The following is a 24,376-nucleotide window of genomic DNA, read 5'->3' on the forward strand; positions in this document are numbered from 1 at the left end:
AGTGGGCAGCCATTTATGCTGCGGCGCCCGGGGAGCAGTTGGGGGTTGGGGGTTAATATGGCTCCATTCATAATGTATGCAACATGTAATGACAGTGGTGGAAGATTTTAATTTTTTTAAAAATAGTGAGCAAGAAACCGTATTAAAGTATTTGCATTTACATTATATTTAATTTACATTTTATATTCTAGTCTGTACAAATAAAACCAAATGAATCCATCCCAAGTGTTTTGTGTAAGGCCAGTTTGCCTACACTGAACCTGAAGGTTACTTTCAAATTGATATGCAAGTACTCTTATGAAAAAAACGATTTTAGCTTATTCTCCCTCATGTCATTCTAATCCATTGTGAATTTCTTCCGTGGGGGAAAAAAATATCTAAATAGCTGATTGACACGAACATTATTTACAACATTTCTGTATGCCAGTGAAGAAAGCAAGCCATATGGGTTTACAACGCATTAAAGGTGAGTACATGATGACAGCTTTATTTTTATTTTTGGGTGAATCATCTGTTAACTCGTTAACACGTGTTGCCCAGACCCTCAGAAGAGCTTTTTAAACAAACTGGCAACCACAGCGACAGAAATTCACAATAGACGTACACTGTGCTCGGTAATATAGTAAAGTATATGAGGGTTTAGATCTTACCTGGTGTAGAACCGCATGCTGTCGTCTTTCTTGAAGTATCAGAAGTGATGTTAAAATCCTTACATCTACTACTCTGAATCCACTTATTACGAGTTTCTTCATCCAGGGGAGAAGTGTGAAAAACGTTTGAGAAGCCTCACAAAACGGGACATGGAACTCTTCATTAAATAATTATATTACTGTGGTATACTTCATTTGTTATATTATAGCAATAAAATGTATAAATATTATTTTATATTAATCGTTCATTGACAAAAGTTTGCGACATCAGAAACTTGTATTTTTTTTTGTAATTTCCTAAAATACATTTGTGAAGTGAAGTGACATTCAGCCAAGTATGGTGACCCATACTCGGAATTCATGCTCTGCATTTAACCCATCCAACGTGCACACACACAGCAGTGAACACACACACACACACACAGCAGTGAACACACACACACCGTAAACACACACCCGGAGCAGTGGGCAGCCATTTTATGCTACAGCGCCCGGGGAGCAGTTGGGGGTTCGGTGCCTTGCTCAAGGGCACCTCAGTCGTGGTATTGAGGGTGGAGAGAGCACTGGACATTCACTCCCCCCACCTACAATCCCTGCCGGACCTGATACTCGAACCCGCAACCTTTGGATTACAAGTCTGACTCTCTAACCATTAGGCCACGACTTCCCCAAATATATAATGGTGATATATAATGTAAAGTTTTTGAAAATACTTATTTACTTACCAATGAAGGAGACTCAGATTTTTTCATGAAAATTGATGATAAATGTACTTTTCATTGGAGAAAACATTGAGTCATGACACATCTAATCATCCCCTTACACTGATTGGCTTCATCACTCTGTCTCCTCTCCACCAGTAAGCTGGTGTGTGGTGGGCGTTCTGGCGCACTATGGCTGCCGTCGCATCATCCAGGTGGATGCTGCACACTGGTGGTGGACGAGGAGACGCCACCCCTCACAATGTAGAGCGCTTTGAGTGCTTAGAAAAAGCAGAAAAGCGCTATATAAATGTAATGAATTATTATTATTATTATGTACACATGTCCTGAAATTGGAAGCAAAATGGACTCCTGTGGATCATGTGACCACTTTTTTGCATTTTCATTGATTAGTGTTTGAGTTCTGCTACCCTGAGATAGCATTATCAATTAAATGGGTGTCTCATTTTATTGAAAACCCTAAAATAAAACCTGGAGCCAACACGTACCATAGAGGGATATATATATATATATATATATATATATATATATAATGTTTTTTTGTGGTACCCTATACACAAACTGTGTACTTTGCTCATAGGGAGCGCCACTGGTCTGCCAAATGCATGCATGTAAATTTTATGTATGATCTTATAAATCTTCTTTGTCAAATTAACATTTTAAAACACGAATTTGAACACAAACAGACATTATTAGATCAAGGTTTGTGGTTAAACCACATTATTTCCTGCTCTAAACAGCTGGGGTGAGGCTGCGCGCCAAGTGACCGGGGCTGGTTTCAGTTAGGTCCTGTAAGCAAATGTAAAAGGCCTCCTGGAGCATGTAGCGGCACACATTCGTTTTCGTTTTGTAGAAGAAGTATCTTAGCCATGTCTGGAAGGGGTAAAGGAGGTAAAGGACTCGGGAAAGGAGGCGCTAAGCGGCACCGGAAGGTTCTGCGGGATAACATCCAGGGCATCACCAAACCCGCCATCCGTCGTCTCGCTCGCCGCGGCGGAGTCAAGCGTATCTCCGGTCTGATCTACGAGGAGACCCGCGGTGTGCTGAAGGTGTTCCTGGAGAACGTGATCCGCGATGCCGTTACCTACACCGAGCACGCCAAGAGAAAGACCGTCACCGCCATGGACGTCGTGTACGCTCTGAAACGACAGGGACGCACTCTGTACGGCTTCGGAGGATAAACACGTCCGTATTACCAGAAACACAACGGCTCTTTTAAGAGCCACCCACACTGTCACACAAAGAGTTGAAGTAATGTTGCTGATATTTGTTTTTGGTTTAAACTAACAATACGAGTTTTGTGAATTAACTACTTGGAGTTGAAATTAAGTGTATTGCTGGTGGTTATTATACCCAGATTGTTTTTAAACGGCAAAATGTTTTACCAAATAAAACGATCAACACTTTTAGAGTGCCACTCATTGATGTGAGCATAAGTATTGGGACAGTTGAACATAAGGCAGATACAAAAGATTAAAAGCTATTATTTAGTTTGCATTACATTAATGTATGTAACAGAAACTATGCTTTTATAAGAGTAAGCTCATATTAAGTCAACAAAATGTGAATCTGTATGGAGCATAGAAATTTGCACACTATTTGTGAATGGTAGTAGCTATTCAAAGTGTGCAAAAATTTTTTTTTTTTACTTTTTAACCAAATAGGTTTGCCAAAGACTGCATTTTAGGCTGCAGGTCTTTCTTCCCCATGGAAAGTAGAATACACTGAACACATTTAGGATCATGCTGCTATCATCGGACATCTAGAGAAGATGAATAAACATCATCAAATTAAAATTAATTCACTTGCATCCAAACTCACGTACATTTCAAAAGGTGCAAAATAAAGGGATATTTCACCCAAAAATGAACATTTTCTGTTAATTTACTTACCCTCAAGCCATCCAAATGTAGGTGACTTTTCTTCTTCAGTTCAACACTAAAGAAGTTTTTAGCTGAAACTAAAACTGTGGTCTTTGGTGATTCATATAATGCAAGTCAACGGCTACCAGCACTATGCTGGAGAAGCAAAGTGAGTAAATTAACAGCAAATTTTCATTTTTAGGTATCCCTTTAACCTACCAGCATACTTCAATGAGTCTTCAGGACAACCGCCTGTCTGCTAGTGCCGCTGCCGGAGAAAAACGGGAAATTTGCAATTACCTTTCAAATAACAATACAATAAAACTTGTAAGGTAATTAAGAAAAGTGTATATATGCGTTTTAATATCTATTTACCAATTTAACGTTTGATTTTCATCTTAGATGGCTCACTCTGCAAGTGCCTCTGGATGCTGCTTCAACGACCAAAAATGTACCGCCTTGTGTTATATCGACCAATCAGCGCGTTTGTCAAGCCAGAATTTAAACACGACCAATCATATTAAACAGAGACACAGATTACAATAAATTGACATTTTGAGTTCATTACACTTGAAATCTTAATTCGAAAGATTTTTGCTCCCAAATGAGTTAATTAAACATACCTGTTTAAGTTTTGCCACCAAAACTTGTCATTTTAAGTAATGCTAAGTTATGATAACTTGATTTCTTTATTTTGGGGTTTACAGTGTAGGTGGAAGGTCATTTAGTGTCAATGCTCCTAAATTATGCAACTCATTATCCCTTAATCTCTGTATGTTAGTCTGCTTTCAAGAGTCATTTAAAACCATATCTGTTTAATATGTTCTTTTGATAATGGCATTATATTGCTATATAATATCTATATTGCTTGTGTTGAACACAACTTGTGTTATATGTAAAGTGACCTTGATCTACAGAAAGGGGCTATAGAAATACAACTTCCTTCTTCTTAAAACATTTAATTCACCAAATGATAGTGACATAGTGCTTCATAAGACTTTTTTTTTTGTGGTATTTTGTAGCTTTTTTTGTTTCCACTGTTATGCAAAGTAGCACCTTGTGTTGTAATGAAGACCACCTAAGCCGAGACCAAGGCAATTGTCTTTACACTGCAGTGGTGGCACACAAGCTGCATCTGAATTGGTACAATTACAAATGCATAAATAATGTTGAGAATAATGTTAAAAAAAATTACTGAATGTTTTTATAAAAGCAATATATATTTTTTTAAACAGTTCTCTTGCTCTTGTGATATTGCTTAATTATCATTAATCATATGATAATATAAAAATCCACATCTCATGCACTCAGTTCTAGTATAGGGGGTACATTTTGCGTCTCCCACCTTCTGTTATTTTTCAAAACAAAAATTTCACTGAATCAGTTTTGAATAATAACACAATTTATATTAAGCCATCACCAAAAACAATGCCTTTATGTAGGCCTATATTAAGGGACATTTTGTCTTGAAAATAATAACAGAAAGACTGCCACTATACCTACTGGCTGTCTTCGCCTCCTGATTCATACATTCAGCTTGAATTATCATGAAAAGTATTAAGTCTAATTTTCATATTTTTGTGTTTACTCTATTAAGTTACTTAAACAATTGCATAAAATATCTAATATTGGTAATTTCATTAAAACAAAACAAACAAAAAAATGTATATATATATATATATTTTGTGTCTGTCCTTACGTTCTGGTCAACTCTGTTACCTGAGTTATAAAAAGGCATAGAAATCTTTAAAGCATTCATAGAAAAAACATGTGACTTGCACCAAGTGATGTCACTTCCTCTGGTAGGAATCTTTGGAAGGCATTGATGTATGTCTTTATTCTTTATTCCCAATAATTTGTACAAAATGTTTAGGATACACCAAATTAATTATTTGTCATATCTGTTATTGTGATTTTGCAGTGAATCTCTCATTCACTTTTTAAAAACAATAATATGATGGAAATCCATAAAATTCTGTTTTAGACATGCCATGTGGTATCTGGTTTGAGGGTTAGCATCTTGAACTAAAGCACAAAATGGTGGAAGATTTCATCTCTGTTAGTGGTTTAAAACGTTTAATGACAACAGAGTTGACAATGAGTAACAGAATCAAATGTTCCCAATCACATTTAAGTATTTTGCATTATTATTGTGTTTATTTTGGATTCTGGGTCATTTTACTGTAAATTATACATTTGTTTTATATCATTACAGGCTAAAGAAATTGAATTACAGGTAAATTAAACTCTCAGCAGCAGAAGGGGAAGGGCAACAGAGGGCACAGCAACATACTGACCCTGTAAGGAAGGCAGAAAATAGAGAGATATAGACGGCACAAAAGGGAAAAAAGCACCACTACTCCAAATAAATGTTTTGCTCTAATGTGTATGAATACTAATGTAAACATATGGCTACAAAGTAAATCTAAAATTCTTGCAAACTGCTTTTCCTTGAATCAAGAGCTCTATCTTTTATTATGTCTATAAAAAACTTGCATAGTGCACATTTAAATACTAAATAAAGACGGGCAGAAATTGCCAATAACTGCTTTGCATGCCCAGGGTGAGGGAGCAGCTATGTCCTTTTATTTTCCAGATCTTCGGACAAATGCAGTTAATTTTTAATTACATGAAAGATCTGTAATTCACATGTATTTTATAAAATTACATAGTTGTTACATTTAAAATGGTTTCAGTTTCAGAATCTGGCAGAAAATGTTGCTGTTTTTGGTCTTTTAACTACAGGTGGTCAACTCTGTTTTCTGATGTCAACTCTGTTACCATCAATGTCAACTCTGTTTGTTTAAAGTTTTGCTTTAAAAATTATAATTATATGTGTTTTAATGTTAACAAATTGCTCATCTAATTAGCCTAAATAGTACTACTAGTACATGACATTTTTAAGAATTTAATTCATTTTTAAAGCTATGATTACAGAAAATACACACCATGTTGGCAACTTTTCAAGTTTTAGTTTTTAAGTTAAATGAATGGATTAAGAGACAGATGTTCTCCTAGGACAGGGTTTTAAATTGTGTTACATTTGTTAACTGTATATGTTTGACCTAATTTGTCTACAACAGAGATGACAGATTTTTCTGTTAGTAGCTACATTGATTTTCAGAATAAATATTTAAAATCTTACAAGTTTAAGATCAGCAAATATAGAAAATATTAAATGTAAAGTGTGTTCTATATGAAAATAAAAAAGTATAACCAAAAATAATTCATATGTTTTTGTTTTCTTTCTCAGCTTGAAATGTACCCGTAATTCTAGAATGAGCCATGTCAAGCATGGAAAAAACAACATTTTATTTAAATTCTGAATATATTAACCTATACAGCATGCAAAGAGCGCTCCATTTAAATGTATTAAAAACTGTCCCTCATTCATCAGGACCTTAGATCCGTTTTAACCAGTAAATGTGACAACACAGTGAACCTTTTTTAATGAAGTTACGAGCATGATAGACCTCAGCGCTGGACAAAAAGTGGAGAGTGCGTGGATTCCAACCTTAACACACGGGGTAAAGGCACACAATACTGATACGAATACTTGAATACTTAAACTAAAATAATGTTAATGTAATAATGTCTGCTTGTTCAAAACAATCACTTTAGCAAAGTTTGTACTATTTTCTGCTTATTTGAAAAAAATAAATAATATTTTTTTTTGTTCAATAAATATACTGTCATTAAAATGTAAAATGTGTAAAAATATATTTTAAAATACAGAAACTAAATAATTTTAAATAAAGTAAAGATTCGGAAAGCATTGAAGGAGATCCCATAATAATCGAATATAGATTTGCAGTCGTAACAACAAATGGTATTTTATTATATCATATCATGTTTTTAAATATATTCTTGTTTCATTCTAAGCATGGTGATTATGACTATATGGACACCCAACATAATATATGATATTTACCATCTAACCATGGTATGTCAACAAATTGAAAAGTCAGCCATCTGTTAACTATTATGTTAATTAAGCGCCTTTAGCCCCAACTGTAGGGGCGCTTTTACCCCAAATACCATACTTGTACATGTTCTTTCATTATTTAAAAACTGTTGCTTTAATTATTTTAAACAAAACTGAAAATCGTTAAGAAGACATTTGTCTCAAAATATATGCATTATTTTTAGTTATTCTCATTTGCTACTTAAATCTTCAACATTTAAAAAAACCCAAAAAACATTAGATTAGAACAAGATCAAGTAAGCACATAATCAACTTTGCGCTGCTGCCCGTGATGCATCAAGGATCAGACAAATTGCATATTTTTAATTGCACTTGCATCTTGAAAAGCTAATGTTTTGGAAAGTGCTGTGCCACGTTTTTGTGCCATCCAGTGGTTTAGAGGGAAATAAAATCAAAGGCGCCGTTGTACCCTAGTCCTTGAATATGGTCTCTATAGGCACTTCAGAATGCAAACAGGGCGTTTTTTGTTTTGTTGTTTAAGTAAATATTTTGGTACTGTCTGCAATACACTCACTAGGTATTAGGAGGAATAATAATAGTTGTAGTTTATGCTTACATGTGTTGACATTCTGAATAAAAGCATACGCAGTAAATACTAATAGGACTAATGTGAAATTAATTAAAAAAAGGCCACAGTTCTCTCATGAAAAAAACTTTTACATTTTCCAAGGACAGATGAGAATGAAAGGCTGGCAGAGGGGGGAGGGGTTTGGAGTTTTGGAGGGACGCGCTGTGATTGGTTTGCAGCTGTGACAGATTCTGACCAATAGACGACGAGCACGGTCCCTTAAAAACAGGTTGTGTCACGCTATAACGGCACTACTTTCTCTATTTTGTAGTGATTGAAATTGTAATAACATCATGAGTGGAAGAGGTAAAACCGGCGGTAAGGCCAGAGCGAAGGCTAAGACTCGGTCCTCCAGAGCTGGGCTGCAGTTCCCCGTCGGTCGTGTTCACAGGCTTCTCCGCAAAGGTAACTACGCCGTGCGCGTCGGTGCCGGTGCTCCGGTTTATCTGGCCGCTGTGCTCGAGTATCTGACGGCTGAGATCCTGGAGTTGGCTGGAAACGCCGCTCGGGACAACAAGAAGACCCGTATCATCCCCCGTCACCTGCAGCTGGCGGTGCGCAACGACGAGGAGCTGAACAAACTCCTGGGCCGAGTGACCATCGCTCAGGGCGGCGTGCTGCCCAACATCCAGGCCGTGCTGCTGCCCAAGAAGACCGAGAAACCCGCCAAAACCAAATAAGCAGATTCCTGTGTTTCTCAAACCCAAAGGCTCTTTTAAGAGCCACCCACTTCATCTACCAGAGAGCACTTTTATTTTTGTTTCATCAGTAACTACACATGCGTTATTTTAAAGAAGAAATGGATATGAACTAAATGACAACTGTTGAGTTTCGATAATTACTTATACCATCAACAGCTGAAGATTAAGCCAAAGAGTAAATTAATATTTCATAATGAATACATTAAAGCTTACTATGAAATCTGTAAAGAGTGCGTTTGATGCGTAAACAAAGACTAATAAATCCCTGAAATGGACTTTTGCCGCGTAAAGTAATAAACAGGACAAAGCACACAAACAGCCCCGTTTGCAAACAGAAGCTGCGCAGTCATTGGCTAACAGTCTTGCGCAGACGTCACACATCAGCCAATCATAAGCCTCCGCCCCTTTATGACGCCATAAGCTCGTGGCCGTATGATGCTTTAAAAAGCAGGCGCGTAAGAGATAAAGCGACATTTTCTACGCAGAACGAAGTGCATCGCAGCGATGGCTAGAACCAAGCAGACCGCTCGTAAATCCACCGGCGGCAAAGCCCCAAGGAAGCAGCTCGCTACTAAAGCCGCCCGTAAGAGCGCTCCGGCCACCGGCGGCGTCAAGAAGCCTCATCGCTACAGGCCCGGCACCGTGGCTCTGCGAGAGATCCGTCGCTATCAGAAGTCCACCGAGCTGCTGATCCGCAAGCTGCCTTTCCAGCGTCTGGTGCGAGAAATCGCTCAGGACTTCAAGACGGACCTGCGCTTCCAGAGCTCCGCTGTCATGGCCCTGCAGGAGGCCAGCGAGGCTTATTTGGTCGGTCTGTTTGAGGACACCAACCTGTGCGCCATCCACGCCAAGAGAGTCACCATCATGCCCAAAGACATCCAGCTGGCCCGCCGCATCCGTGGAGAGCGCGCTTAAACTCAGCGCTCCTAAACACAAAGGCTCTTTTTAGAGCCACTCACGTTTTCTCTTTAAGAGCTTCAAATTTTCTACAACGTCTTGGATGATATGTTGTTGGAATTGGGGGTAAATACTAAAATAACAGTTAAACAAGTTGCTTTTCTCTGCTGTAACTTGGTTAAACATAGTTTCTGGTATATTCTTTTATTTCGAAGTTATTTTATCCGTTGTGCTTTGGTTTGTTTATTTGGACAATGTCTTGGTGAAAAAGCTATTTCAGAGAATATTATGTCATGATCAGCGTTTTAAATGTTCACTTCGGTCAGTCATGTCCAAGATGTTTCTCGCTTCAAAGTTGATGTGTGAGAGAATCGCCTCAATTATGTAAACAAGTAAAAGGTTATAAAAAGCTTGACTCGGATCACTGATCATCAAACTGCTCAGAATTATCAACTGCTGCCATCTAGAGGCAGTAAAGCCTAATTACAACATTTAATTAATTTAGGTCAAATTGATGGTTTGCTGTGTACATTTTTTGCAAATTAAAGTAGTTAGTTTAGAAACCTACAACCTATCCCTAAATTCTTTTCTATCAACATGTTTGCTGCTTTTTGTTTGTTTTGTTTTTTTAATTAAAATAATATAGTGACCTAACAGTTGCGCTATCTGGTGTCTCTTCTATCTTTTTTTTCTTTTTTAAACTGGACTTGTCACAACACTGTTTCATTTCATTGATTTTATTCAATTACATTCTGACAGAACAGAAACCACAGTATTTTCATTAGCTTCATTATTTTATTATTTTTTACTAAGCAAAATTGATTTTTATATTCAGGCCATTTATGATGAGAATAATACATGTATTGTATACTGTATATACATCTTATAAAAAGCAACAAATGGGTTTACTTGCTAAAAAATACAAAATTATATACAATGTGTGCAACTAACAAAGTTTACCAAAATATTCACATTTCCATATTTAAACTACCTAAAGCTTGGGGTCAATAAGATTGATTGATTTGAAAGAAATTAATACTTTATTCAGCAAGGATGCATTACATTGATCAAAAGTGACTAAAGACTTTTACATTGTTACATTGACACTGAAGACTGGAGTAATGATCCTGACAATTCAGACAGGAATAAAGTACATTTTAAAATGTATTCAAATAGAAGGACGTTAATTGAAGTTGTAATAATATTTTAATTTTACTATATTTTAGTGGCAATTTTACATCACTTGATCAAATAAATGCAGCCTTGGTGAGCAGAATATATTTCTTAAATTAACAAACAAAAAAACCTTTTGAACGGTAGTGTAAACTTATTTATACATGATAAACACAACTGATTTATCAAACAGTCATTAATCCACAAACTGTGAGATGCAATAAACAATTAAAAAAATGACCATCTTTTAAAATGTAACTTTTTCATTTTTTTTATCAAACTAAGGTAATTAGCAACAATCAAAATTCATAGGCTAATTCTATGCAGGAGAATTTCTCGTTTTAGCTCATTTGTCTCACATACTGTTTAGCTTATTAGCTTTTTTCTGTTTAGATGTTATTTTTGCATTACCGTTCTCATTTAGTTTGGTCAAAGCGTCCTGTTGTGTTCTCTGAGCTCTGAAAAAAAACATGAATATGAATATTAAAAGAACTTGTCAAAATTCATGAAATATTTACTCTCTATTTAAATTCTGTTTGTTTTATTCTGTGTTATTTGTTTTATTACTGGTAACTCTTGTAACTGACCTCAGTTCTTCCTTAAGCCTCTTGAGTTTATCATACAGTCTTTCATTTCTCACATCCAGTGGTGAGGCAGGGACAAACCAGCTTGCTACACACTTAAATGTCACCACTACATGCTGAGCAGAGAGAGAGATAAAGAACTGAATTCATTATCTTCATGTATTATTCTGTCTTGAATCATGTTCTTGTGTATGTCACATTACCTCAAATAGAATGATGAAGACTAATCGCGCTGCCAGAATGACCCAAAACTGATTAGTTAAACCAAAGTCTTCATTACTTCTGTAGTCTCTGTAGCTGAATGAAAACAATACAAAGTCAAAGCTTGAATTGATTTTTTTTTTTTTACCAAAACATTTTTGTTGAATTAACTAGAAGCTAAAATGTACAAAAAAAACATACTAATTCATAAGAGAAAAAAAGTCAATGAGTCAATGTTTTGAGGTGCTTTTAAGACTGGATAAGCCTGAATATTGATAGCTTGCTCTAGCTAAGTACCACCAAATTAAACAGTGTCCTGTCTAATGGATAAATACATTTTTTTCCTCAGTCGCTTTTGATACAATTCTCAGATCATAATTGAAATTCTCAAAAATACTTCAACATCCACATCATCTAGTCACTTGAGCACAAAACAGTTCTATCATGACAACTCTTGGAGGGTTTGGCCTGGTAATGTACATCACATTGTTAATGTGTTTGGTCTTGGTGGAACAGATCTGCTATGCTGCTGCTGCGGCAAACTGACTTGCTACTGCCAATACATCCACAACATGCTGCTGTGAGCTGTAAGAAATACTGCTGCTGCACATATAACACATATGAAATAACCCCCATAGCATACATGAATACCCTGCAGCAGATCTATACAGGTGGAGCTGGGGATGGAGGAGGGTTTTTGATGCACTGCAACTCCTTCAGCAAGCACTAGCCAAATATTTGAATGTTGGGCAGAGAGCTAATTACACTCTAAAAAAAGCTGGGTAAAATATGGACAAACCCAGCAATTGGGTTGTTTTCAACCAACAGTTGGGTTAAATGTTTAAACCTTCTGTGCAGTAAACAACCCGCTGGGTCTAAACAACCCAATCACTGGGTTTGTCCAAATTTTACCCAGCACTGGGTTGTATTTAACCCAGCATTTTTAGAGTGTAGGCACTGTTGGATTACAAATTTAAGGATCTGTTTTAGATCCACTGATCCTATGCCCTGACATACAATCACCCGAAAAACGAAGGTGAAGTACATTGCATTTAGAACTTATAGTAAAGCTGATGATCAGATGAATGCTTCTGTTGAACAAAGTTCGTAGCAAGAGGTTCCTGCCAGTTCCTGTTCTCTGACAGTAAGTCAAATGAGCCAGATTACTTAGACTCTCACCTTTTGTTTGTAATTCTGCCCCAGTCTTTGAGTAGTTATGCTGATTAGATTAGGACCGGTGACATGGGGCAGGTTGCTATACCTGAATATTTCATGTGCATGCTTTGTTTAAGGTCGTCACCCAGGTGCTTTGTCTCTATTTCTAAGCACTGAGCTTACTCTGGTGAGAAAAAGCCTGTTGGCTGCTGATACAAAAAGACTGTGCCATCTGATAATGATGTCATTATGACCTATTGACCTATCGGACTGCGCCATCTAGAGTTTCATGACAGAACTTTGGATTTGTCGGCTGTTTTCAACTATCAACTGCTTATGTCAAGTTCATGTTGCTCAAAATATATAATACTCGTTCTCTACTGAATAGTCTTAGCCCCTAAAACATTTAAGCTTAGTCAAAAAACGGATGGACGGACAGACAGACAGACAGATAGATAGAAGGGTTAGTAACATTACCTGCAGTGTGTCACATTTATGCCACTGTAAGTGACCATTTGAACACTTTTGAAATCATCCCTGACTCTCTCATCACTTATATTAGCAATGGACAGAGTGTTGTTTATGTATCCAGCCATACAACTGAGAAACACACAAAGAAGATTAAAAGACACACTTGTGCACTTTTGCTGCTGCAAATATATTGATCACGCAGTTGTGAAATATCAGGTCCAACTCACTCAATGCCAGTAGCACTGCCGCTGGCACAAGGCCCATAGAAGTACTGGTAAACCAGTCGTGGAATGAAATCAGAGGATATACCAATGACCAGTCCATTAGCAATGACTGCAAGCACACCAATCACCTCAAGCACATCCGTCCAAACACCTGAAATCATGAAAAGAGTCATACATATATGCATCTTTTCCATGAACATTTCCCATCCTCTCTTGATGTTTGTTGCCATCTTTCAATATCAAGTTTCTTTGCCAAATTACATTATAATGTGACAGATTATTTAAATAATCTGCATTGAAGTGTGCTGTTCAAACTGATAAAGCCAATGTAAAATATAGCTGCAAGCAGCAATTAAGTGGCCAAGCACACAACGGTGTACCTTTAAGTTTCAACTCACCATGCTGCTCTAAATGTAAAGAGACCAAAAGAGTAAAGAGTCCTGTGATTTCTGGCTAAACAGTTCATAGTTCAGAAGTTATAAACAAAAAGAGCCATTTTTCACATCTCCTGACCACTATGTGACATGCTGAAACTGTGCGGGTAATGTCACATCACGTGTTGCTCAAAGTTTTCAAAGTGCTCTCTATAGCCTCACGTCCACTTTCTTAGACAAATTAATCTGTGCGTTATTCTGAAATGGCTTGACTGATCAACATTAAGCCTCGTTCAGACTGTCGACCCAAATCCAATTTTGTGTATATCCGACTGGAATCTGATCTAGATGACTGACTGTCCATACAAGGCATTGCAACTGTTCATTTCCAATTTGTGTGTCCAGAAGCGCTCTTTCGTCTTACGCAATATGTGTTGGTTTCTATGGCAATGCCATTGTGTTGTTATGCCTACGCTGAAAACAACAATAACAGCATATATCAGCGTAACAGTTTGCACAATAACAGTTTGCAAAACAGACAATGTCTTAGGCTGATGATACACGGGGCAACTTCTTGAGCAATTGGGCAACTTTTTTGAGCAATGTTTCTTGGGCACTTTCCCATTAAGAATGGGTAACAAATTCCTATCTGAATACTTTAGATCGATCATGGGACCTCTGTCTCATCTGTTGCCCACTGACAACAGCATTGCCCAAAGTTGCCCGACAACATTGCTCAAAAAGTTGCTCTATGTATCATCAGCCTTACGTCACGCTGGATTTTATTTCACCTTATGAGGCAGCGGCAGAAAGCTGGAATGTGCAACTTTATTCCGTGCTGCCGTCTGCATCGGTTTCAAAACTCAAAGAGGTGCGTATACTAGCAGTATACTGTCTTTTTCCCCTTGACTTGCACTTTACAACAACACAAGCTTGTTTCAACAAAACCGTCTTTATGGTTAAAAAATGTGTTTACGTTTAACGTGGCGTAAGAACGTGAAAAATCTACGCTAAATCAGATCTGACTGGTCAGACTGAAACTGATTTTCAGGAATGCGATTTAAATAGGATTCCAAAACACATCTGAATGTAGCTCAAACAGATTTGTAAAAATCAGATTTCATTAAGTTTATTGTCGTTCAGACTAAGTATGATCGGATTTCAATCAGAATTGCACAAAAATCAGATTTGGGTTGACAGTCTGAAGGAGGCTGTAGTCGACATGATCTGAAGATGATACGGTTTAATTGTCTCAAAATTCAGACAAATGTTCTAGAAGGAGGAAAAAAATCTAATTTACAGAAAAAAAACCGTATGGCAGAAAATTACGTCATAAGGATTTGAATGCTTTCACCTCCGGTGCCTGGTCCCTAATGATGAGGGATCCTGTTAAAAACAAACTTCAGCTGCAACAAAAGGACACTTAAAAAATATATATATAATTGTGCTAAACAACCTCATTTTACCCTCATCAATGGTTCTTTTGGTCTTTAGGAATAGCAGTAACTACAACTCTCTGACCGTGAGATCAGAACAATAATCTTTTCACAGAATATTCTCTTACCAATATCATTGGCCTTCGTTGGCACTAGTCTGCGCTCAAGGCTGACCATCTTAATGGCATCCAATCGGATCTCAATGATGTTGTTTAGAAGAGCCAGCAATGGAGCCAAAGGAAATGCTGCTACAAAGATAGTAGTAAAACTGAACTGGATCACTGGGGAGGGGAGAAAAGGACAATGCAAAAATCATGTGTGTGTTTCAAAGAAAACAAAAGCTTTTTAATAAAAGATTTCATGCAAATCTCTGCAATAATGCTAGGTTATTGTGTGTGGTTGCCAAGTGGTTAGAGTGAAATTGCTAAGGTGCTTTGCGTGGATGTTAGCATGCAACTTTATGTTAGTTGGAGGGGTGGTTATTGCTGGCCCACATCAAAAAAGCCCACCTCCAAGTCCAAAACAATTACAATTGTATCTTTAAGTATATTTTCAAGACCTGTACCCATTTCCAAGAACTCATTAAAGAGGCTGAAGCGATCTGTGTTAATCAGGCTGTAGTTTCTGTGGATTCCTTCGAGTTTGCAGTTCTCACAGAGTTCAGATCCTTCCATGGCATTCATACACTCCTTCTTATAGCATTTGAAACACCTTCTGCTAAACTTCTTGGTCTTTTTCCTCTTCAACCACCGACTAAACCAGCTGCGGAAAGAGGATACAAAGAGGTTTTTATTATCTGTTACACATTTACTGAACGTTATACAAAGTTCATAAAGAGAATCTGCTTCTGGGTCAGGTTCCTTAACTAAAACAATCTTTTATTTCTCTTGGCTCGGCTAGTAAATGTACATTCCTCTATATAACCAGTGTAGTCAGAAGTGACACTATTAAGCCAGTTGTTATCAATGAATTTGTCAAAAAAAAAAAAAAACACCCTCTAAGTTTAGTAAACTTAGTAAAACTGTTTTATGTCCATTACTGTTTTTAACCCACTGCTGTTTTTAAGTGAGGCTTAAATCAGTTTAACTGTTCATATAACAATGCGTAGTTAAAGATGCACATTTGGAACATAGTTTTCAGTATTTTGCAATATATGGCTTCAGTTTTGAATAAGTTATTGTTTCTCAGCCTCAGTGTTAAATCATGAAAAGTAAATAAAAAAGTTGTACTTACGGACCAGAATATTCAAATATATTGTTGAAGGTCTGTTTAAGTACCATGATAACAGACATCTGAATGAACAAATCTGTGAGACAGCCACTTGGGTGACACTGAATTGAAAAGGATGTAATATTGCATTTAAAAAAATAGCATGAAAAAGTGCAATACAGAACATAGTAGTGCATTTGTTTGTTTGTCTCTGTAGAGAAAATGATTACAGCCACACCTCTTCCAGTCTCCATATGCCAGATATCCTCACATATCCTCCAGGATGACCATTAATCCTAAAACACAAATTATTGTTCAGTGATCACTATTACGTTGCTCTTTGATTACAGTACATTTGTATTCCCGTAAAATTGTAATACATTAAGAGAAATTAATATATTTTCGGTTTTGTACTGTATCTGGTAAAGACTGATAATACAATATAGTATAAGTTTTAATTTTCCAGGCTACCTTCCCAGAAAGAACGCTGTGTATATGAGAGAGGAGAACATTGTAAAGAACTGGAATATGAACATCTTGACTGTGAAACTCCTTTCAATGGCAGCATAGGAGTGCTTATTCTCTGTAAGCAGGAACAACGCAGTATATGATGAACAAATATGGTTTACAGTCAAAATGTTTGATAGTTAAAGCCACAAACCCTGTTCCACTGACCTATTTCACTCAGCTTTATGGCTACTGTACAATTGACCTGCATAAAGTAATTGTACATGGTTATTGTCATCATATGAAAAGAGAGAAATGTTCCAATATTCCACAATCATGGCTCTGTCCAAACTTGTTTCAATAGGAAATACATCAACACAACACTTTATAAAACAAAATTAAGACAACCATCTGTTCTCTGACAGATAGTGGGAGTTTTGTGGAGCTTTTACCCGAGTCATGATGGTGATGGTGATGTAGTGAAGCACGGCTCCGAGCATCACGGCAACTGTTTGCGAATTCTCAGTAATGACCTTCCAAGGACTGTTTTCGGCCAGCAGCACAGTAGCGATCACTCGACACACAACCAGGACATGGGTCACACCAATGATGATCAGCAACTGATGACACAGCACCACAGAAGCCAGTTAAACCATGCGTCTTATGGATTAAATATTTTTATGAGCATAAAGTGGCCTCCACAAGCCATCAGTTTCTTACCATGAGAGTGACTAAAACCAGTACTATAGTGGAGCGCAGATAAGAGTGCCTGTGCATCTTGGGTTCGCAGTGTGCATTATTTACAATCTCCAGAATCAACTCCTCCTGCGTGATACAAGCACATTCACAATCACATGTTATAAAACCACCCTAAACGTTTAATATTTGTAGATCCTGAGAAGAGAACGAGAGGCTGCATCATCAAATCAACAGAGAATCAGGAGTTCCCTCGAAGGGGAACTTCATTACTTTCAGTTGTTTGCCTTATGCATCAGATCAAGATGCATTTAATTATTTGCATGCATTTGAAAATTATGTTTAGAAATAATTTTAGGAACATTTCAGTTGTCTATTACTGTCTATGCAGGGTCAGACAAAAAAAAAATATCTTAATTTGTGTTGCAAAGATGAACGAAGGTCTTACAGGTTTGGAACGACATGAAGGTGACAGATTTTTCATTTTTGGGTGAACTATCCCTTTAATAGGTGCCATTGCCCCCTTAAAAAGCATCAATGTATTTAGCGTTGGTTGTTATAGAGACTGTTTCTTGCTCGTACCTCTTCCTCACACCAGTCAAAGACCTTCCATGCACACACGTAAGATGATCTGTGACGCTTCCAGAACTCCAGAAACACAGTAGCTGCGCAGAAGACATTAACATCTGACATAACTCTGACTCACTTCAACTCAAATGTGGTTAGAGCTGTTGAACTTACCCCAAACTGCCATGAACATGGCGAATGCCACTGTTCCCTCATTATCAAACAGAAGGCTCACCTGCAAATGTGACCCAAAAGACACATATTACAATAGTTTAACTTTTATTTGAAAAAGGGCCCATGCAGCTAGCAAGGACCATTTTTTGGAAGATTCTCTTCAAGTTTTGAATAAATATTCTTCCAGAAACACTAATAGAACTTTCAAAGCAAAGTAATCTGTTCTAAAAACATTAGCACAAAAGCCATTTACACATTTGTCAAGCATTACTTTTTATTACTTGTTTCAGAGCTTGTGCTAATATACACTCATTATTCACACGGTGCAGCCCATTGGTTTTAGTTGCATCAGCAGCCAATGGTCTTGCTACTCAACATTCAAATACTTGGCTAGTGCTTGCTGCAGCAGTTGCAGCGTGCTCATAAACCCTCCACCTCCCCAGTTCCACCTGTATAGATCTACTAAGGGGTCATTTCACATATGCAAGAGTTATTTCATATATGTTATGTAGCAATACAATGTGTTAAAGCCCTGATGTGAATCATGTGAAAGGGCCTTGAGTGCTTCTAATAAGTGGGTGTCACAGTATATTGCATATGTGTGGATATCTAAATATGTAACTGTGTCAGTGCACAGTAATCTGAAAAAAAGTACAGTACCTTTGCATACATGCAGGTGTCAGAAAGCTCCCACACTCTGCATGTTTTATCGCACAGAGGGCACATAATTACGTTTGACTGGCACACCTCCTTTCTGTGCACACACACACACACACCAGCTGGTTTTACTTAGGAACCATAATTTACAATAGATATCAAATGGCAATCCAATGCTTTTTTTTTTTTTTTTGTCTATTGAACAAAATACAACAAAGATGTCCTTAGCACCAAACACTGAAGTTTATTAATATTAAGTTACTCACATGAGAGGACTTGTGTTGTAGAAGGCCACGCCGTACAGGAACACTATGAGACCAATTACAGAAGCAGGAATCAAGAGAAATGTGTACCAACCCAGCCATAGGAAATACAGAGCCACCTTCTCGCCGAGGTAGTTTCTGCAAACACAAACAATAAATTCATCAAGAAAACTTCAAATATACTTTCAACTTGTACCAGAATGGGAGTAAGTCTCTAAGAAATAGAGAGATGAGTAAAATCAGAGAACCTGACATTAGTTATGGGTTGCCCTCTGAAACAAGCAGACCATCGAGCCCAGCTCTGCTTCAAATCCTTTTGCTCCCTTTTCTAGAAATTAAAGGGCACTAATTGATGCAATGTCTTTGAACAAAAGGATACAAATATGTTTGCGATCAGATATTCAGTGTGACCAGCAGTGTTGGGTAAGTTAATAACATCACTGATTACTGCATTTGAAAAGTAATCAGATTACTAATTACTTTCAAGCTCCCTTCAAGTTTACTTTACATTTCAAGTTATGAAACCTAAAAAACTATAAAGTGAAACGCATAGTTTTTTCAGTAATTTAATATTGACTGAAAAATGACATAAAATATTAATATAAGTATCCACTTTAATATAAAGTGCCCTTGTTATAGTGTAATTATACATATAAGTACTGAGTACTATTAATTAACTACATGTACTTACTATATGGTTAGGATTAGGGTTTGGTTTAGGGTCACTTGCATGTAATTATGCATAATTTATTTTTATTATAATATTAAGTGCATGTAACGTGTAACAAGGCCACCTTAACATTAAAAATGTTACCAAATATAATTTTGCTGGTATAAAAACAGCAACTTGAACAACTACTTGCATTTTTATTTCCTGATAACAGCAAAAATGTAATTCTCTTATCTGCACGGTCATTTTTGGTATTACAGATAAGAGTAATCATCATTCAAACATTGTGCTTTTGTAAAATTAAGAAAACGGCTGATGTCTCCTTGAACTTCTTTCTGAAATGTGTTCACAAAAATGAACAAAAACTTGACACACAGACATGAGAAATATATCTAAAGAAAGCTTGAAATGTGTGTTTTTAAATGAAGTAAGTCATATCAAAAACAAAGGTTCTCATGAAACCAACGTGAGGTCCAGTCCTTTCCCCTCATTATTATGCAACGCATTATACCCAACTCTGGTGACCAGATACTTTTCCTGTAGTGCTTTGAGTACAACATATTGATACATACACAACTATCACCCTGAGATATAGTTAAATACATTTGTATATAATCAATCTGGTGCATGCACTCTGTAGGTGTAGAAAATGCTGTAAGCGAGAGGATATAAATAAAATCAAACCTCATGCAAACAAAAGTGAGTCTCAAAAACATTTTTTTTCATGAGATCTGGCAGATACTCTGAAACACCTAAGACAGAGGTAAAGCGAGAGAAGGCATTACAAGCATAGCATAATACAGTAATGTAATGTAATATGCAATGAATGTGCAATCTAGCAATCAAACTGTTACTAACCTTCTGATTCAATGCATGTGTGATGCAGAATGAAATCAACAATACGAATCCTGAAACAGAGCCACAGTACAGATCAAAGCCCTACTGTTGCACAGCCTCTTCTTTATTAGTGTACACAATACAAACCGTGACTATATGGGACTTTTCTTCACTGCATCACATAAACAGAGAATAGAGCATTGCTGTGCTGTTGCGAGTGTTTTGGATGTTCGCTTGACTTGCGGTCCATCCGTAATGTTTTGTTTTTTACCAATTGTCCAACAAGCTAAAATTGTATATCACTTAGAAAATATAAGGACACATCTCTTCTACAGGATGAGTTGCACTTTAACATACTATCTCTGTATTTAAAAATGTATTTAGTTACCTCTTGTAGTACACTTGACTTGAACCATCTTTCATACGCTTGTACACTCAAGTGGTGACTAAATACAATTTAAAGTGTTGGCCAGGAATCTGTCAGTTAGTTGATATACACTGAAACACAATCTACAAAGTTAGGCAAATCACAAATTGCATTTGTTAAAAACTTCAACTCTATCTGTTTTGCGTCCTGAGGTCTTCAAACACAGTCAGAGAGCTGTTAATGTGATCTCCTGGAAGTGTTTTTGTTGTAAATGTATTTACCTGGTTGACTGAGGTATGGTACCCTGCTGCTCACAACTCCAGTTACAGGCGTCAGACACTTTCAAGAGATACCGGTAAGTCTCAAAAATATGTTCTGGGGCTCGGATGCAATAAAACACCTTATCATCCTCATCTCCAAATTTCTTAAAAAGAAAAAAAAATTCACAAAGAGTAAAGCACACATATTTGACAATAGTTCTGGAGCTTAATTATTAGTACCAATCCCCAAACAATATAATAAAGCAGTGCCATTGGACTATAATTGTTCTAATTATATTAATAATTATAGTGGTATATTTGTGGTAAGCACTGCCAAGTCTTGCTAACTGAACTTCAAACTGTATCAATGACTTGCAATGGAACTGTGTAAAAGAGAAATGCAGTTTTACACTTAATTGTTGTGTCAGCAATTACGCAACATTTTTCAACCCTTTTATAGGGAAACAACACTTTCACATCAAAAAAGTACAATATTCCCTTCTTTTGGCAAGACATTACATATTTACAATTAAAAATACCTAAACCAAGAACTCAAAAATGGAAAAAAACTCACTTACATATACATTTAATTTCTTCTTCTTTAAATTTTCAATGAAAGCTGTCTGTTTTTTGAAGATGTGGTTGTTCTCATCCTCTGAGATTTTTGCCACAAGAACATAATCGAAGGTCAGAGGAGGGTACTGATGTCCAGAAGAAGAAGAACAAAAAAGTGTTAATAAATGATTATATTATAGCACACTTACAAATATCAGTTACATAAATACATGCAATGTAACAATTCACATCATTGTAGTGCCTTCCCTTTGTGTGCATACACAATTTAATCATGTACAGTGTGGTCAAAAAGTGAGACCACTATTTTATTTTTGTATTTTTTTTACTTTTAGAAGGATTTGTAATTCTACAAATGAAAAATGAATTTACAATTGCAAAAAAATTAAATAAAATACAATTGTAGATCATATTTTCCATTCCTTGTAATGAACCAAAACATTATAGTATTAGAAACATTCTCAAATCACTCAAGGCTCATCAGATTTTACGCCAGACCAAATGCCGTTTATTTTCCAATTATTTGTTCCACTGACAATATAAATATAAAAGTGCATTCAATTAAAACAAGATGCATTTTCACTAGTGGTCTCACTGAAGTGATGTGCTCTAGGCCTTACCACTGGTGGCATAGATGGGATGTCAATGCCATTCTCATTTACAACGCCGATGGTTTCTAAAAGGTCAATGCTCCCCTACAACAACACAATATATACAGTTCAGAACAAGAAGATAAAAAGGTGGACATGTAATCATGTTCTCAACACAGTAAGAGTGTAAAAAATAATATCGTAAAACAAGAAAAACAATGTATAATGTAAGATAAGAGATCAGCTATTTTTGGCACAGAAATGCCCTTTAGATCAGTATCAAACTCGTCCATTTCAGTCACTTTTGACCTTGCGTTCTTACTCTAATGCTAAATAATGACACAGATGCAGCTCCAAACTGAAAACTGAAATAAAGAATAACACATTTTGGAAAGTCCTGGAAAGCTGTGACTAACCGCCAAGTTCTACTTTCATTCTCCTGACTATACTCTTAAAGTTGGTTGTGAAACCAAGACCGCGGATGCCATAAATACCTTCATGCTGAAAAAAGTTATGAAGTCATGAGGGTTTATATTGTTTCTGCTTTTAATAGCTGTTGCATTTCCCATACATAGATGCAATCTGATTCTAGATAACCACCGTGTAGCAACCCTTCGGAGCGGTGTAAACGTCCCACAGCAGCACAAGCAGAGGTGCTTTGATTGGTAATAGAAGACGACAGAATGTTTTGTGTTGCTCTGCGTGACCTAAACACAGATACGGTGTCTATAGATACTGCTTCTCCATGACAGCTGCTGCAGACAACTAAACATGAATTAACTGTCAATAAAACCATTGTATTTGTGATCTTCACCTTTTCTCAATCCGGGTGCAATTTGCTTTATCTTTATCTATATATAACTGTATCTGTTCCTCTACAACACAATGAGCGAGACTGGTTGTAAGCAACACAATGTTGCATGAGTTTAACACTGCCTTGCTCACACAAAGATTTCTGTAATCTGTCACAAAGGCAAAACAGAAAACTTGAGGTCATTATTTAGTCTAGTGAATCAATGTTATCAAGCAACCACTCTGTGGTTTAAACTATATAGGCCTATAAAAGTCAATTGGCAGGCACATTAAATATATTATTGGTCCTTAATTCCTGCAGGAACGTCATCTTTTATCAGACACACAAAGTCAGATTGTGTTTGCTCTCAGAGTGCATGCTTTTAGTGAAGCACATTTACGAGTAAGAGGTAAGTGCTAATGACAGTGATGTTAGGACAGGTGGCTGAAGTTGACCTCACCTGTCTCCGGTGGCGCTTCATCTTCGGTCCAGGTGTGTGAGTCACGCACTTTAGAGGAATCGTTCATCATTCGCCATTACAAACCAACGCGATCACACAGAAGATGAATGCGAAACTCAAACACACTTCCGTGCCGCGACAAGGAACTAAACAGCTATTGTTGGCTTCGCTGACACCTAAACTGAGGAATGCGGCCGGATTATTCTCAGTCGTGACGTCACACAACGTGCGCTTATGATAATAAAACTCATCGCGAGCGCAATAATAACCCAAACAGATCCATCATAAAAGCGCGATAACCCAAACAAATACGTCTAGTGTAGTTCCCTTTTATCTATTATATTAAAACAACAACGACAACAATTCGCTAAAGAAGAAAAAAAAGTCAAATAAAATGACTGAATCTGAAATGCATCCTGGGAATATAACAGCAATATACGAAGGCTATTCATTTGAAATATTATATGCTAAGAAAAATTCAGCTAATTTACCCTTAAGAATTATATAATATAATCCTGTGGCCCTAACTGACAGATTGTTGTATCAGTTTATTGTAAACGAAAATCATAACCCATGTCTCTTTCTGAATCTGCGTGCAGTTATGAGTTTTACCGACAGGTGGAAGCACGAGCTCTATAGAAGCAGCCGCTGCAGGGACAGTCCAGGGGGTCATTCATTCATAACTCTTACAAAAGCATTTTACATCACTATAACTAAAACACCCTGATACTTCCCCTTTCATTACACAATAATGAAACATGTTCAGTTTTCATTTATTTATGTATTTGTTTGTTTAGTTTGGCTTTGTTT

The 24,376-nt window shown here is 36.8% G+C and overlaps 4 protein-coding genes across 4 annotated transcripts; 3 read left to right on the forward strand and 1 right to left on the reverse strand.

The window, feature by feature from the left end:
* Positions 1–2,241: 2,241 nt before the first annotated feature.
* On the forward strand, positions 2,242–2,553 carry LOC306866649 (histone H4; the record flags this gene model as incomplete). Its single annotated transcript, XM_079411918.1, has 1 exon — positions 2,242–2,553. One exon carries the CDS (start codon positions 2,242–2,244, stop codon positions 2,551–2,553), a length of 312 nt encoding a protein of 103 aa, XP_079268044.1.
* Positions 2,554–8,080: 5,527 nt separating this feature from the next.
* LOC306866953 (histone H2A-like) lies at positions 8,081–8,467 on the forward strand (the record flags this gene model as incomplete). Its single annotated transcript, XM_079412407.1, has 1 exon — positions 8,081–8,467. The coding sequence occupies one exon, from the start codon at positions 8,081–8,083 to the stop codon at positions 8,465–8,467; it is 387 nt and encodes a 128-aa protein (XP_079268533.1).
* Positions 8,468–8,963: 496 nt separating this feature from the next.
* On the forward strand, positions 8,964–10,293 carry LOC306866303 (histone H3.2). The gene has a single exon (XM_079411401.1). The coding sequence runs from the start codon at positions 8,993–8,995 to the stop codon at positions 9,401–9,403; it is 411 nt and encodes a 136-aa protein (XP_079267527.1). The 5' UTR covers positions 8,964–8,992; the 3' UTR covers positions 9,404–10,293.
* On the reverse strand, positions 10,110–23,747 carry LOC306866302 (anoctamin-9-like). The gene is made up of 24 exons (XM_079411400.1): positions 23,567–23,747; positions 22,344–22,418; positions 21,729–21,851; positions 21,172–21,314; positions 20,545–20,594; positions 20,371–20,438; positions 19,265–19,344; positions 19,020–19,154; positions 18,757–18,850; positions 18,097–18,157; positions 17,938–18,020; positions 17,380–17,484; positions 17,112–17,279; positions 16,888–16,924; positions 16,684–16,795; positions 16,451–16,508; positions 16,237–16,334; positions 15,569–15,765; positions 15,132–15,284; positions 13,197–13,344; positions 12,976–13,098; positions 11,346–11,439; positions 11,146–11,258; positions 10,110–11,016 (listed from the first exon to the last, which is right to left on the reverse strand). The coding sequence occupies exons 1-24, from the start codon at positions 23,585–23,587 to the stop codon at positions 10,914–10,916; spliced, it is 2,442 nt and encodes an 813-aa protein (XP_079267526.1). The 5' UTR covers positions 23,588–23,747; the 3' UTR covers positions 10,110–10,913.
* Between the last annotated feature and the right edge of the window lie 629 nt (positions 23,748–24,376).

The sequence above is a fragment of the Barbus barbus genome, assembly GCF_936440315.1.
Source record: "Barbus barbus genome assembly, chromosome: 48".
Classification (NCBI taxonomy): domain Eukaryota; kingdom Metazoa; phylum Chordata; class Actinopteri; order Cypriniformes; family Cyprinidae; genus Barbus; species Barbus barbus.